The 15,978-nt window shown below is 42.1% G+C and overlaps 1 protein-coding gene across 1 annotated transcript in view; it reads left to right on the top strand.

Moving 5' to 3' along the window:
• The first annotated feature begins 4,900 nt into the window (after window positions 1-4,900).
• Window positions 4,901-15,978, top strand: part of LOC126996363 (zinc finger RNA-binding protein-like) — a 33,109-nt gene continuing 22,031 nt past the window's right edge. The window contains exon 1 of the mRNA XM_050856736.1: window positions 4,901-5,068. Within this exon, the coding sequence (XP_050712693.1) occupies window positions 5,049-5,068 (20 nt within the window). The 5' untranslated portion in view covers window positions 4,901-5,048. The remainder of the gene's footprint in view (window positions 5,069-15,978) is intronic.

Genomic DNA, 15,978 nt, shown 5'->3' with positions numbered 1-15,978 from the left:
TACTGTGTGGGTGTGGGTGTGGCTGTTAATTTCCATCTATTACTGTGTGTGTGTGGGTGTTAGTGGCCCATCTATTACTGTATGTGTGTGGGTGTTAGTGGCCCATCTATTAATGTGTTGGTGTGGGTGTTAGTGGCCCATCTATTAATGTGTTGGTGTGGGTGTTAGTGTCCATCTATTACTGTGTGGGTGGGTGTGTTAGTGGCCCATCTATACTGTGTGGGTGAAGGCGTTAGTGGCCCATCTATTACTGTGTGGGTGTGGGTATTGGAGTCCATCTATTACTGTGTGTGTGTGTGTGTGTGTGTGTGTGTGTGTTAGTGTCCATCCGTTACTGTACGTGTGGGTGGGTGTGTTAGTGTCTATCTATTACTGTGTGTGTGTTAGTGTCCACCTGTTACTGTGTGGGTGGGTGTGTTAGTGTTTAATGACAATATTTTTTATTCTCTTTTTTCTATTACTCTCTCGGTCCCACACGTCCTTCTGCGTGTATCGAAACACACGAGAAATTAATCAAGATCAGGGATTGAACCCGCGACCAGCGTGACGGGAGAGCCACTCCTTACCGAGTCGGCCAAAGAGGTACCCCACTGGCTAAGTGGGTTATGGGCATAGCTGGGCACGATAACAGAAAACCTTATTCCCGATAACAAATAACTGATAACGAAGAACCTTAACGGTGATAACCGATATTCGTTAACTAGAGACACAAATATAGGCGATAACCGATAACCGATACCCGATATGAATCCACAATTCCGATACTAGCTAGCGATAAGTCCGATATGCGAAGACGATACTATATTGATATTTCAGATAGGTACATTGATGAATTCAAATTTTCATTATCTGTATTTTAGGAAACTTACAAAACCTTAAAACCACACGTTGACCAAAAATTGTTTACAAACACTGGTCTCTCGTGAACGGTATATGCTCAGACCAGCAAGCGTAGACCTGTACAGTCTCACAAAGCTTTTAAATCGTAATTAAGAGTTGCTGGAAGGCTGAATTAGACATATAGTACCACTACCACCATCCTCGCTGTTTCTAGAACGACACTCTGTACGAGTTGTATTTATATGTACAGAGTGTACGTCGTTCTAGAAACAGCGAGGATGGTGGTACTGTATGTTTGATTCAGCTTTCCAGCAACTCTTAATGTGTTAAAAAAGCATTGTGAGACTGTACAGGTCTTCACTTAATGGTCTGAGCATGCGCAGTTCACGAGAGACCAGTGTTTGTAAACAAAAGCGCCAGCTTTTGACGATGGGACACCAAATAACACAACACCGGGTGCCTTCAGTATCATGGCATGGTCACAAACGAATATGGAATATCAAATTTGAGGCAGTGAATAATCATTTTTGGGGCAAAGTTAAATGATTTTTCTCTATGATATATTTATTTTTGAGTAGCATAAAAAAAATAACCTAGTGTTTTAATTTTCATGATCTAAGTATGAAACCTCATCACCGAAGATATTTCATACCCCGAAGTTTTTTCATACAACACCGGGCCACGCATGCGCAGTAGGGAGGAGACAACGTTTTTTTTCTGAGAGGCGGAAAAAAAGTAGCGATTATCGCTAGTTTGGTTACAAAAGTAACGAAGATACCGATATATATTTAAATAAGTAGCGGATGGTCGATAATCCGATTTTGTTATCAGCGATAAAGTATCGCGATAACTTATCGCGATTACGCCCAGCTATGGTTATGGGAGGCTCGTTCATCAGGCCGTCGCCGCACTACACGAGTTTAATGCCTGAATTTACTCTTTTCTCCACTCCCATACGACCACTGCGTGTAACGAAACACACGAGAAATTAATCAAGATCAGGGTATTCGCCGGCTGCCTGGGATTGAACCCGCGACCAGCGTGACGGGAGAGTCACGCCTTACCGAGTCGGCCAAGGAGGTACCCCACTGGCTAAGTGGGTTATGGGAGGCTCGTTCATCAGGCCGTCGCCGCACTACAAGTGTCCATATATTACTGTGTGGGTGTGGGTGTTAGTGTCCATCTATTACTGTGTGGGTGTAGGTGTTAGTGTCCATCTATTACTGTGTGGGTGGATGTGTTAGTGTCCATCTATTACTGTGTGGGTGTAGGTGTTAGTGTCCATCTATTACTGTGTGGGTGGATGTGTTAGTGTCCATCTATTACTGTGTGGGTGGATGTGTTAGTGTCCATCTATTACTGTGTGGGTGTAGGTGTTAGTGTCCATCTATTACTGTGTGGGTGGATGTGTTAGTGTCCATCTATTACTGTGTGGGTGTGGGTGTTAGTGTCCATCTATTACTGTGTGAGTGTGTGTATTAGTGTTCATCTGTTACTGTGTGGGTGGATGTGTTAGTGTCCATCTATTACTGTGTGGGTGTAGGTGTTAGTGTCCATCTATTACTGTGTGGGTGGGTGTGTTAGTGGCCCATCTATTATTGTGTGGGTGTGGGTGTTAGTGTATCTATTACTGTGTGGGTGTTGGTGTTAGTGTGCATCTATTACTGTGTGTGTTAGTGTCCATCTATTAATGTGCGGGTGTGGGTGTTAGTGGCCCATCTATTACTGTTACTGATAGGTGCTACACTGCCACTCGCGGTAGGTAGACAGGGGCTGCCAACGTGCCAAGTATAGGTCAGTGGGCTTTTTGCGAACCCCTTACGTTCTTATGAACATAAGAACGTAAGGAGTCTGCAAGAGGCCGGTTGGCCTATACAAGGCAGCTCCTGTACACTCAACCCCACCTTACCTCACCATCCATGGCTTTATCTAACCTCTTCTTGAATGTATCTATGGTATTGGCACCCACAACATGGCTCCCAAGCCTGTTCCATTCGTCCATCACTCTATTGGTGAACCAATTCTTGCCTATGTCTTTGTTGAATCTGAATTTGTCTTACTTAAAACCATTGCCACGCGTCCTACCTGGCTCTTTCACTCTCAAAATTTTATTGACATCCCCTTTATTAAATCCCTTCATCCATTTATAGACTTCGATCAAGTCTCCTCGCAACCTTCGCCTTTCTAGAGAGTGTAGATTTAACTGCTTCAGCCTGTCTTCATAAGGCAAGTTTCTCACCCCCTGAATCATCTTTGTCATCCTCCTCTGTACAGATTCTAACATCTTGATATCCATTCTATAATAGGGGGACCAGAACTGAACTGCATAATCGAGATGAGGTCTAACTAGTGCTAAGTAGCTAAAGTTTGAGGATGACTTCAGCGCTCCTATTGCTCACGCTCCTTGAGATGAAACCTAGTACTCTGTTTGCCCGATTTTTAGCCTGAATGCATTGAGCCCTAGGACGGAGGTCAGCGCTCACTAGGACTCCTAAGTCTCTCTCACGCCCAGACCTGCTTAGAGGAGTGTCATTTAAGGAGTAATTGTGTAAGGGGTTATTCCTACCTACACTCAAAATGCTACACTTCCCGACATTGAATGCCATCCCATCTGCCACTTCCCCGCCCAATCATATAGTCTGTCAAGCTCATCCTGGAGAACGGTAGCGTCGCTGTCTGATTGGATTACTCTACCGATCTGGGTATCATCTGCGAACTTACTGACATCGCTGCAAATTCCTGTGTCCAAGTCATTGATGTAAATAATAAAAAGCAGAGGACCCAGCACCGACCCTTGTGGGACTCCACTCGTAACACTGCCCCATTCAGATTTCCTACCATTGATTTGCACTCTCTGCTGCCTACCACTAAGCCACGCCCTGATCCAGTTCAAAACTTTCCCATCTACGCCGTGAGCCTGTAATTTTAGTAATAGCCGGTGATGAGGGGATGCCTGGGGTTAAATTAGTCATATATTCATTGTTCTTATCATCAAATATATCTTGAAGTTTGATAGTAACTGTAAATACTGTATGTCCATCATCATTTGGCAGCAAAATGTATAGTTATATAACGAAGCCTAGCCTCACTGTCCAGATTTTTTGCATATTCACTTAGATTGTGATATGAAGACGGGAGGCACGGGCCAACCATCATCAGGGGGCAGGGGCTCAGGTGATCGCTCGTGCCTCCCAAAATGGCTGACATTTTTTTTTCCTAAAACAAAAGCGAAGCGGTGTGACGTGCACCTACTCGATCTATCGGCTGACGTCAGCCGAGCCAACCAAGTCAGTCTGTCGACGAGGACTGCAATGGCGTGTCTCTGAGAACAAGACATGTTATATATAGAACAAAGTTCGTCATAAAAAATACTAATATAATTTTTTTTTCAGCATAAAACAGTGCAAATATGTCCGGACTGCAAATTTTCTAATGATATTTTTTTTGCGACAAGGAAAAGTTTTTTTTTTTTTTTACTAACTTTGGTTGGAAAGTTATAAAGTATTTTGTGATTGATTGATTAATAGTTTATTGGTGCAAGTAAACAACTTAAGGAGAAGGGACCATGACTGAACTAGCTAACCTAGTTTTGAGTTGAAGAATTTTTTTGTTCGGCCATATATATCCTGATGGCTTGTTTACTCTCTCTCTCTCTCTCTCTCTCTCTCTCTCTCTCTCTCTCTCCACACCTATACAGTGTACACACATATCGTGTGTGTACGTTAATTTGAATGAATGGCATATAATATCCTATTTTTTTATGCCATATGCTTACCGCGCCATGAATAACCTTGTATTTTTTTCACTGATGTATATGAAATGTCATCGTTGATTGATTTTTCATTCCTAATATGTCCCAGTTGAAATGATTTCATATAATATAGATCTGTCTCACGTTATCGAACTATCGGAGCTTGCTAAGCCAGTGGCGATGATCGATAACAGACCTGAGGTTATGAACCTCATTTTAATATTACACAGAGAAAATAGAATTGTTATTTACATTATACCTACAGAAAGTGTGAGTGAAGTAAGCTCTAAAGCTGACACAAAAGAAGTGAACTACTTGGCGTCGCGGAGGGCTGCCGCGGAGGGTGGCCAGGGTGCGTGCAGCGGCTGGCTCCAGGGCAGGCGAGGCACGCGGCTGAACGTTCTCTTGTCAGTGAGGAAGGCTTTCCATCATTATCCATCACCAGCCAACATTCGTTATGTACTGGAGCGGTCTAAGGTGAGTAGTCGTTCGTTTTATTCCAGCACAAGAATTGGGGATGCCGTATTCACAGAGAAAACCCTGTGAAATAAGGTGGTGGCCGGGTCACCATGCGTGCGCAGTGCTAGAGGGTTGGCGCAGGTAGCGGCGCGTCTGCCACTGTTCAGGAGTAAAAATAGATGTACGGGAGAATGACCCGGCCTGCACCGCACGGGGCAACACCAGGATAGGTTACGAGCAGGGCGGCAGGCTGGCGGGAAGGCTGGTCGGCGGCCTTGAGACCGATGCAGGCGCTGCTGGTGGCTTGGCCCCAAGTATTGATTATGGGGGGCAACCATGTTTATATATATATATATATATATATATATATATATATATATATATATATATATATATATAAACACACACACACCACGGGTGGTAGAGAGTTGAAGGATATGTTTACTGTTGCACGGAAGGTTTGGCACTGGGCTGGGATTGCTGTAGGCAAATTTAGTGGGCCTCATATATTACCAACAATGATTCGATTAACGTAGGTCGACTGTGGTTATGAGGCTCGTCAACAAGAAATGTGGACGAAAGAACAGCAGGCTGGTAGGACTGGAATTTAATGGTATACCTCGTTTGTTGACTGGAAGAGGCACCTGTCCGTCCTTCACCCAGTGCAATGTCCGAACCTTCATTGGTAATTTTGTAAACAAAGTGATGGCAGGCAATCATGTCTTTTTATTACATTGATAAATCTGGGATAGGAGTGAAATTAACTTTGAGATAATCCTGTGGGTAAATTTACCCAAATAACCTGTCCCCCTATGGGATGAAACTATATTATTTCAGAAGTACACTCGTCTCACAACAAAGGATGCCTTACTTAGATTTCTTACCTAGATGGGGAGAACCCCATCTTGAATCAAGATTGTCTTTTAGATGTTCTGATGGTTGGCTAATGTGGCACCACCAAGACCACACAAACCACTGCCATAATACTCTTCAGCAAGTGGCAGGACAATGCAGTCAACCTTAAGAACATAAGTGTCATGCCCCAAGATTTGTTTTCTCTTTTTCTGTTATCCAACACGACCTCTGCGTGTATCGAAACACACGAGAAATTAATCAAGACCAGGAGAGGGTATTCGCCGGCTGCCTGGGATTGAACCCGCGACCAATGTGACGGGAGAGCCACTCCCTACCGAGTCGGCCAAAGAGGTACACCACTGGCTAAGTGGGTTACGGGAGGCTCGTTCATCAGGCATAGTCGCCACACTACACGACTTTCCCCTCTATGTAGATTAATTTCTATGTGGTGAGACCTTTAGACCGTGACCCATTTTGGTGCACTATTTCACAATGTCCCCGTAGAGACACATCCAACACTTCCCATTTTCTATTACCCTCAGAGCATGGGCCATCCTACCTACTACCCTTTCGGGGAAACTCAACAGAACTGCAGGAGAGGATGCCCACCACTGTCATGCCCTGGGAGTTTATTTTCTCTTTTTCTATTTTCCTTCACATCCTCTGCGTGTATCGAAACACGAGAAATTAATGAAGACAAGGTGAGGGTATTCGCCGGCTGCCTGGGATTGAACCCGCGACCAACGTGACGGGAGAGCCACTCCTTACCGAGTCGGCCAAAGAGGTACCCCACTGGTTAAGTGGGTTACGGGAGGCTCGTTCATCAGGCATAGTCGCCGCACTTCATAACATAGGGAGACTGCAAGAGGCCTAATGGCCTACACAAGGCAGCTCCAGATTCCTCCCTACTGCCACCTGTCATCCTCGTCCATGTAGCTATCCAGTCTACTCTTAAAACAAGCTATTGTCCCTGCACTCACTATGTGATTCCTGAGTCTATTCCATTCCCCCACCACCCTGTTACTAAACCAATGCTTGCCTATTTCCCTCCCAAATCTATACTTTTCTAATTTAAATCCATTACTGCTTGTTCTATCCTGGTGGCTAATTCTCAGTACTTTACCTATATCGCCTTTGTTGTAACCCTTGACCCATTTGAATACTTCTATCAGATCTCCCCGCACACTTTGTCTTTCTAATGAATGTAAGTTTAGATGTTTCAACCTATCTTGATATGGGAGGTTCCTCAGCCCCTGAATCATCTTGGTCATCCTTCTCTGAACTGATTCTAGCAAGTGGAAATCCATTTTGTAGTGTGGGCACCAAAACTGGACAGCATAATCTAAGTGTAGCCTAACTAATGCTAAATAGAGTGAGGATGACCTCTGCACTTTTGTTGGTTACTGTCCTGTTAATAAACCCTAATACCCTGTTAGCCCTATTCCTCGCACTAATACATTGTTTCCTTAGTTTTAGGTCAGATTTCACTAACACTCCCAAATCCCTTTCACACTCTGCTCTACCAATCACTGTGGAGTCTAAACTATACCCGTGTAATGGGTTGCGTGTTCCTACGCTTAGTACGCTACACTTGATGTTAAAATTCATCTACCATTTCTCTGACCAAGCTGACAGTTTGTTGCGATCCTCCTGCAGTGCTCTAGCATCCTCCCTTGCCCTAATAATGCGTCCTATTTTGGTGTCATCCGCCAATTTACCTATGTCACTAGTTATCCCATTGTCTACGTCATTGATGTAGATAATGAATAAAAGTGGGCCTAAAACTGAACCTTGGGGAACTCCACTGGTAACATTACCCCATTTGGATTTCTTACTGTTAATGGTAACCCTCTGTTTCATGTCGCAAATCCACGCCCTAATCAAATCATAAACCAGCCACGACGTCACACACCATCCTCTCACTCCCACTAGACATGTCAACCCTGAGCAGTTAGCCAGAGCACTTCTTAACACCTTGAAGACCTGAGGCCTTGCTGCTATATGAAATACTTTGTGCACATACAACACACTACTGTATTGCTTTGCTGTTGCAAATCACTTGCTTGAGATACTTGTTTTTAATTGTTTATAATCAAGTGCTAACCACTACACTGGTCTAGCAGTATATTTGGTAAATATGGAGAATCAATGTGTGCCTCCAATATTGCTCCCATGGCATTACTAGCCTTTCCAAGCAATCACATACTGTTGGGTTACTCTAGTTTTACCGGCGCATCAAACATATACTGCGTCTACAAGTGATGATAAGGAATAACTGATATTCCTGTCCCCTTCAACAAAATTAAAACACCTGGTAGTGGGGAGGGCTATGAAAACCAGGGAAATTTTGGGGTAAAAGCAGCTATTGCAATGATGCTGTCTACCTGAAATGAAGCTTTTCTGTGCTCTCTGTACGGTGAGAATATATAATTTGTAAATTAAGCCACCAATATGGCCGCCGTGTGGGGCAGCACCATTTTGATGGCAACTGCGCATGTTCTGTAGATGCAGGTAACCCATCTCTTGCTGTAAGGGATCCAGTGTTTAAGGAAAATCGAGTATTAAATGTAAGAGATTCCAGTGTCCAAGTAGTTGGTTTGGTTTCATATGTGCGAAGAGTATAATAGGCATCATGGTCAGCTGTTTCTTGGCTTGCCCCTGCCGAGGGGCAAGCCTCTCCAGTATATGGGGAGGAGAAGTGGCGGATGGACGTGGCAACATTCCATCCAGTAAAGGTAATGGGGGGTCCAGGGGGGGATACAGCCCCCCTTGGCTAGCTGGGGGGGGATACAGCCCCCCTTGGCTAGCTGGGGGGGTCGAGGGGGGCAAAGCCCCCGTTAGCAGGTTGTAAAGTTCAGTTGGAGTAGTTTTAATATGGTCCCCCACCCAAATAACCGAACTTCCTGCTGGTCCCCCAAGATTGTTGGGGGTAGGGGATTTATTCGGCTTTTTCTTTAATTTTAAGTACTTCCGCCTTCATATTATGGTTAAGGGGCATGTATTTAGTCCCTTGACCATAATATGGAGGTGTTATATCATATTTTGGAGGTGCAGAGTGATTCTCCACAATTACCATATATTTCAAGGGAGAAAGGGCAGTTTCTGCACACATGTGTGCAAACAATGTCTGGGGGGGAAAAAAAAAAAAAAAAAAACTCAGCCAACCAGCATTGTATTTTGCAGTAGAGTAGGTAGGTGGTAGAATTTGAAACAGTCTCAGGGTGACATCTTGGTGTGACAGGTGCTATGTCAATAGGCGCACCTAACATCACCAAATGTCGGGTACAAACTTGGTTGAGGGACTAGTTTTGTGTCTTGAGCGAGGGTAGTGGGCTAAAGAGTAGCCTCTTGATTTTTTTGTTTTTATTTATAAATGATCCACGAGACATCCTAGAGTAAAATCAAAGTATGTGCTTATATTTGTATTCATTGATACACGCACTGGTAGTATCTCCATGATGTCTGATTCACTTAATTGAGTGAAATTCTATTGTGATAGTCAAATTCATGTTACTAGTAAAATTGAAAGTAGTAATATAAGTTAGTATGCCTCCATGAAATATACACAAATAGATACATGTGAAAGCTCACGAAGTCTCACAAAGTGATAGCACCTGCTTTGTGTAGTAAAAATATGCTTATTCAAGGAATCTGATACCCGCAACAATGGCGTGTGTTGCTGCCGGACGTACAGAATCATTACACAGCAATTTCAAGTCTGTGACAGTTCGAGGAACATGCCTGTACATACATGTGCTGTTGCCGACTGCAAGTCTTCGTCATGGAAGAAGCTAGGCCGATACCCATATATGAGTGGTGTGAAAGGCTGGGCGACATTCCCCTCCTTTGAAACACAGGGATGGAGACGAAAATTGTGGGGAAATAAGTGTAAAAGAGGCGTGGGATGGAGAGCAACAAAACATTCACATGTCTGCTCAAAATATTTCAAGAAATGGACACGAAATTGATCTTCCCAAGCACACCCAGACCCATAATTCTCTAATCCTCTACAGTCTTTCCTGCCCTTTCTGCTCTACTGTGGTGTTGTTTTAGCGCCAGGCTGTGCCTCGGGCCACAGTTGTCGTATAAGATATGAACATTTTTCACATTATTATTCTGTTGTTCATTCAGTGTTTGGATAATATTCACGAAAGCGTAGCCTCCTCTGGTGGCGGTCCAGCCGGTGTTGCGAGAAATACCTCCTCACAGAAATAAGTCGCTTATACATGGGGGGGGCTGTGCCCCCCCTGGTTTAGGAGGTTATGTAAAGTTCGGTTGGAGTAGTTTAAATACGCTCCCCCACCCCAAACCCTTGATTTCCCACGGGTGTCCAAGTTGAACCTCCCTGCGAGCTATTTTGTGGCTGCGGGTCCACAAAAGGTATTGAAAAGTCAATGATTTTGTGATTTCCGGAGAAAAATACTATCCATGATAAACAGCATCATATTTTGTCCAGAAATAAGCAGTCAGCATCTCAAAATTAGTAGGCTACACTTTTGTGAATATTCCCCCTATGTTTTGTTCAAGAAAAAGAATACTCATAATTTTAATTAGTTTTTGTATTTAAGTATTCTTTACGAAATGCAATTATTACATTACCGCCTACTAGTTAAGAAACGTACTGAATCCTGGACCTGCTGTGGTGATGTTAGGTGCGCCTATTACTTCGACTGCATTGGAAGGTTTTACATTAGTGATCAAGAATCAGTTGATTAAAAGTCAAATGATAATATACCTATGGTGTAACAACCTAAGGTTGTTGAGTGTTCAAAGTGTAAGAAAAACTGCTGCTTCCACAAAGACGGGCAGATTGGAGGTGCAGGCAGAGCTATATATGTGATTCGGTAGATCAAGAAGTGACATTACTGCAACTTCAACTCCTCATACCTGGATTTCTTACCTGGATGACCTTTTCTTATGAGCTGCCAGGCAAAGAACTGAAAGGTCTCACCAACCAATGCGCCAGCCTATCCAAGCTCATCAAACAACAAAACTTAATCCAATAAGACATAGGCTGGAAAGTGCATTGGGAATTCATTTCAAGTGGTCAGGGATAATAGTCGTAAAGCTTGTGGCCAAGAAAATCTTTTAGAGCAGCTTTGAAAGCACCAAGGTCTCTCAGCTCAACAACTGCAGAGGGAAGAGAATTCCAAGAGCCAACAACACGAACTGGGAAGAAACGACGCCGACACTCAAGGGAACAACGAATATGAGCAAGCTTGAAGACATGACCTCTTGTACCCACAACTGGAGCAAGCTGGAATAGTTTAGTTGAGTCAAAGGGGGCAACACCATGCATGATCTTGCAACACTCAGTCAAATTAGCTCTCAATAACCTCCCGCGAACAAAAAAGATCAAGAGCAGAAAAAAGTAGTAGTAGGTGGGGAGGGTCAAAGGGAGGGAAGCCCCCTTTGCTGAGGATTAATATTAAATGTTAGTGTTAGAGTCAGTTAAGGGAGTGATTAATTTCACCGGTTGGTGATAATACCATTTACCGTTGATGAGGTTTCAGGCCCTGCTCCGCTGCCAGCACAGTGCTACGCAGGGCCATCGCAGACCCTTTATTAGTTTCCTCAGCAGGTATTTAGGGAGGCCATAATAAAGTGAATTACAGCAATCTAGCTTACTACAGTCCGTTTCATTCCGTCTGTCCACTCGCGAATGAAGATGTGGCACCTGCGCATTGTTAGTTCGTGATTGCATGAAGATCAACTTCATATTTTCAGTGCTATATTTGAATGTTTGTGTATTAAAAAAAAAATTCAAGCCTCCTTATATTACCTGCAAACATGCTGATTTTCATCAATAATCTACCATACAAGCACATGAAAAAACAGCTTGTACATCAAACAGTATAGTCTGATTATACTTGAACGAATCATAGCCTTTCAGATACCCATATTTCATCTCATTCAGGTACTTAAAATGACATCCAACTCTGCAAGTGTCTTTACATAAGGCTGCGTTTACACCAAGCGAGTCGCGTCGACTCGAGTCACGTCAAGTCATTTGAGGCGATTCATATTGACGCAACTCCGTTGTTTTCCATTGGTCTGTTACTCTTTTTCTTTTATTTTCTATTGGTGTTTTTCAAATCCTTTTCTTTTTCTTTTAATTTTAGTTCTTTTCTTGCTGTTGTTTTTCTTTTGTTTTCGTTTTTTGGTGTTTTTTATTTTCTGTCATACTTAAGTTGATGTTCCTGTGTCTGGGTGAGCCGCTTTCCTCCCAGAAGGGATCAGTGAGTTATGATTTACTTCATGTTCTTGGTGACGGGTATAATTTCTTGGCGTATGCTTGAGTATGATTGAACGTAACGGATGCTATATAAATGGTGTACATTGTTGTTTACAAATATTGAAAATATACATATTAAGTATGTGAATATACCCACTCCCCCTTGTCCTTTGTCCTACTAACATAGCTTTGTGATAGGCCCCAATCTTAACACTGTGTGCATTGTATGTACATATGTATGAATGGTTGAGTGAATGGTGTGCATGCTTCAGGATGATATGTAAAACTGAAAACTTCTTTCCATAAAGCAGCGATGACATCACGATCCCGGTGGTTAGGGTCACTGGAATCACATATGGCAGGGGGCTCTTGAACTAAGTTGATTAGGAGTTCCACCAGCATGCTTGAACACACCACGGCAGACTCGCTGTGACTGACGTCAAAAATAGGTCCAGCCCTATAAGTGACGCGACGCGACGTGACGTGACTCGACGCATCCGGTGTAAACGGTTTCTTTCAAAAACCCATATAAATCAGTGTTATAACTGGGGTGGCGATTCATGATACGTCATGACGCGACTCGACACGACTCGTTTGGTGTAAACGCAGCCTAAGAAACTGATGTGTGGCATGTCAATAACATGGGCCGGTAGCCTAATATGCGAAATAGCCTAGCATCGCATTCAACAGTTATTATTTACTATTTCATGTTATTTCAATAATTAATCGTTATTTACATGCAGTATATAAATTATTAAGATAACCATTATTTGCACTTGCAGAGCCAGATATCATTAAATATACCTGAAATAAGAACATAAGAGTGTAGGAGTCTGCAAGAGGCCGGTAGGCCTATACAAGGCAGCTCCTTTGAACCTAAGCTCCCGTGTATCTAACCCCACCTAATATCGCTGTCCATGAATTTATCTAATCTATTTTTTAATGTGACAATTGTATTGGCACTCACCACATGAGCTATCAATCAATGAATTTGAAAAAACATAGAGTGTTCGAGCATGATGTGACTGCTATAATGCTATTTGATACAAGCTCGTCTTTTCTTGTGCTTTTATGTTAGATTATCGATGCAAACAACTGAGATGATTTTTGTTTACATAAACATTCAAATATATTATTGAAAAATAAGCTTAAATGTCTATCACAAAACAGTTTATTTTCACGTATTCACGAACTAGAAATGCACAGGTGCCACATCCATCAAAATTCCTGCTTTGTTGGTGGACAGATGAAATGAAGCAGACTATAGTTACTTGATTATATACAAGCATCTTCATGGTCTTATCGTTCAAGTATTTCTTGACAAATGAAATATTTCTTAGACGTCACCCTTTTGTTCTCACCACCTGGTTAATTTGTTTTTAAATGATAGAGTACAATCAAGGTGTACTTGATGTATAGGGGATTGATAATTTAGGATGGAATCATTTTGTTTCTTATGGGATGATTTTATTTTATTTATTTATTTATTTATTTTATTTATTTATTTTTATTTTATTTATTTATTTATTTATTTATTTATTTATTTATTTTTTTTTTTTCATCGCAACCTATTGCGCCGGTAGGCTTCTTCCCGGTGGGGCCTGATGGTTGGCTCAGCCCATTCTGGCGCTGGCGAGTGTTTATAGTGGCGCCATCTTGCATTGGCTTATGCTGCCCTCCCGGAGCTCATCTTTAATCCTAGAATCTAGAGTCCGGGTTGATAGGTGGTCGTCTGGACAGCATGTGGGTAGTTTTAAGCCACTCGGCGGCGGCTGAAAAATCCCAGCTTGGTGGCACCGGGCGGGGATTGAACTCGCGTCCTCCTAAATGCGGCGCCGTCACTCTGTCGACTCGGCCACCGCCTCCCCTAACTAGAGTGCTTTGTTTTTATTTAATCTGTTAAGTATTTTATGAATATGACTTTTTAAAGACACAAATTTGGTTAATTGATTTAAATTCAGTAGCAGTAGCCAACAAGACACAAGTCTTGTATTCGGTACTTTCCTTAGCCAGTAGGTTGTAATGTAATAAATGTATTTCATAGAGAATGCTTCATTTCAAAAAGTAACTAATAGTTTTTAATGTTTTTTTCTTGTGCCTTTCCTTGGATAAACAAATATGAAAGTATTTTCATATCTCATATGATGACTGCAGCCAGGCACCACAGGCTGGGACCAAAACAACATTTATGTACTAAATCCACACCAACATCAACCTAATTTACATGACCTTTTCCCTCTGGCTGTGGGTACTATTCCCCAGTCAATGTGAGCAAAGCATTCTGGATCTTGATATACTTGGGACAGGGCATTACTTGCCCCATTGCTTGAAGTATTTGGAACAGATACGTAAATGATTTGTTGCTCTCCATCCCGCACCTCTCTTTACATCTCGTTTCCTATGATTTTCGTCTCCATTGCTGTGTTTTCTGGGATGGAAATGTTGCTCAGCCCTTCACACCATTCATGTATGGGTATCTGTTTAGTTTCTAATACTAAGAATACTTGCATTCAGCCACAGCACATGTATGCACAGGCATGTTCCTCATATTAGCATACCATAACCAAAATCACGCCATTTTGCGGGTCTCAGATTCTTTAAATAAGCATATTATTTTATAGTAAAACAGGTGGTCTTTTATTCTGACTTCATGAGTTCTCACATTTATCTATTTATGCATATTTTATGAAACTATATGTTATATTATTACATTAATTTACTTGACAGATTTTGGGATTGTTTATTAACCCTCTCGCACACAGTAAGTTTCCAATAATTTTCTGATCCTCTCACCATGCATTTCTCAGGCCCGACCGGCGTTTTTTTTTGCCGCCGCGATACTCTACATTCCCAGACGTATTTTACCCTCACAGATATATCGTACCCCAATAAATTTGGTATCAATGGCTTCATAAAGACTTGTACTAGAACATGTGCAAATAAAAATAGAGGAAAATAAACAGTACCAACTCGCTGCAAGTCTCCGTATAGCGTATTGGAGACAGTAAGTCCTAAGTACCAACTCTTCCCCACTCGCTAGCTCGAAATTTTTGTCGGACAACTTTTTTAGCTGAATAAATGTTTCAAAGCAAAATTTAGTGAGGATTCTTATGGTATCCTTAAAATCCTTATACGCCTATTAGTTCCCGAGTTACACCAAGAAAACAATTTTTTTCCTCTCCCGTCAGAGTAGGGTAACAACTAAACCGCTCCACGCTCCTCATCTATGCTTCTTAGAAAGGTTGCCATATGTTACCATTAAGAAACTTATCCTAACAAATGACACTCCTGAATTTGATTAACTTTCACCAAAACTTTAATTTTAATAATTTTTTTTTTACTTTTATGACGCGTTTCGCGTCATCGTGCGCGAGAGGGTTAAGCTAAAATTTCAGTACAGTAATACCTTGGTTTACTTTACAAGTGTTTTGATTTACAAGCAAAAGAAATCACTATAAATGCCTTGGTTTATGAACGAAGCATCCTGTTTATGCAAGTCGAAGTCGTGAACGTGGGTTCCCGTTTTTCGCCATAAGACAAGAGCACTCAGAGTGGAAAACAATGGGAATGGGGTCTCAGTCTGCGTTGTACACTTGCAGAGGTAGCACCCTAATGCTCGTGTCTGCTTATGTTTGTGCTCTAGTGTGCAATCTTTGTGTTTTCAGCATTAGTGTTTTGGTTTACAAGTTTTTTGGTTTGCAAGCAAAATTCAGGAATGAATTAAGCTTGTAAACCAAGGTATGACCATTATGTAAATCAACCAAACAAATAGTAGTAGTATGTATGAATAGATACAAATATATGCACATACTTTTATTTAACTCTGGAATATTTGCTT

Source organism: Eriocheir sinensis, chromosome 10 (genome assembly GCF_024679095.1).
Source record: "Eriocheir sinensis breed Jianghai 21 chromosome 10, ASM2467909v1, whole genome shotgun sequence".
Taxonomy (NCBI): domain Eukaryota; kingdom Metazoa; phylum Arthropoda; class Malacostraca; order Decapoda; family Varunidae; genus Eriocheir; species Eriocheir sinensis.
This window is presented reverse-complemented; position numbering and strand designations above follow the sequence as displayed.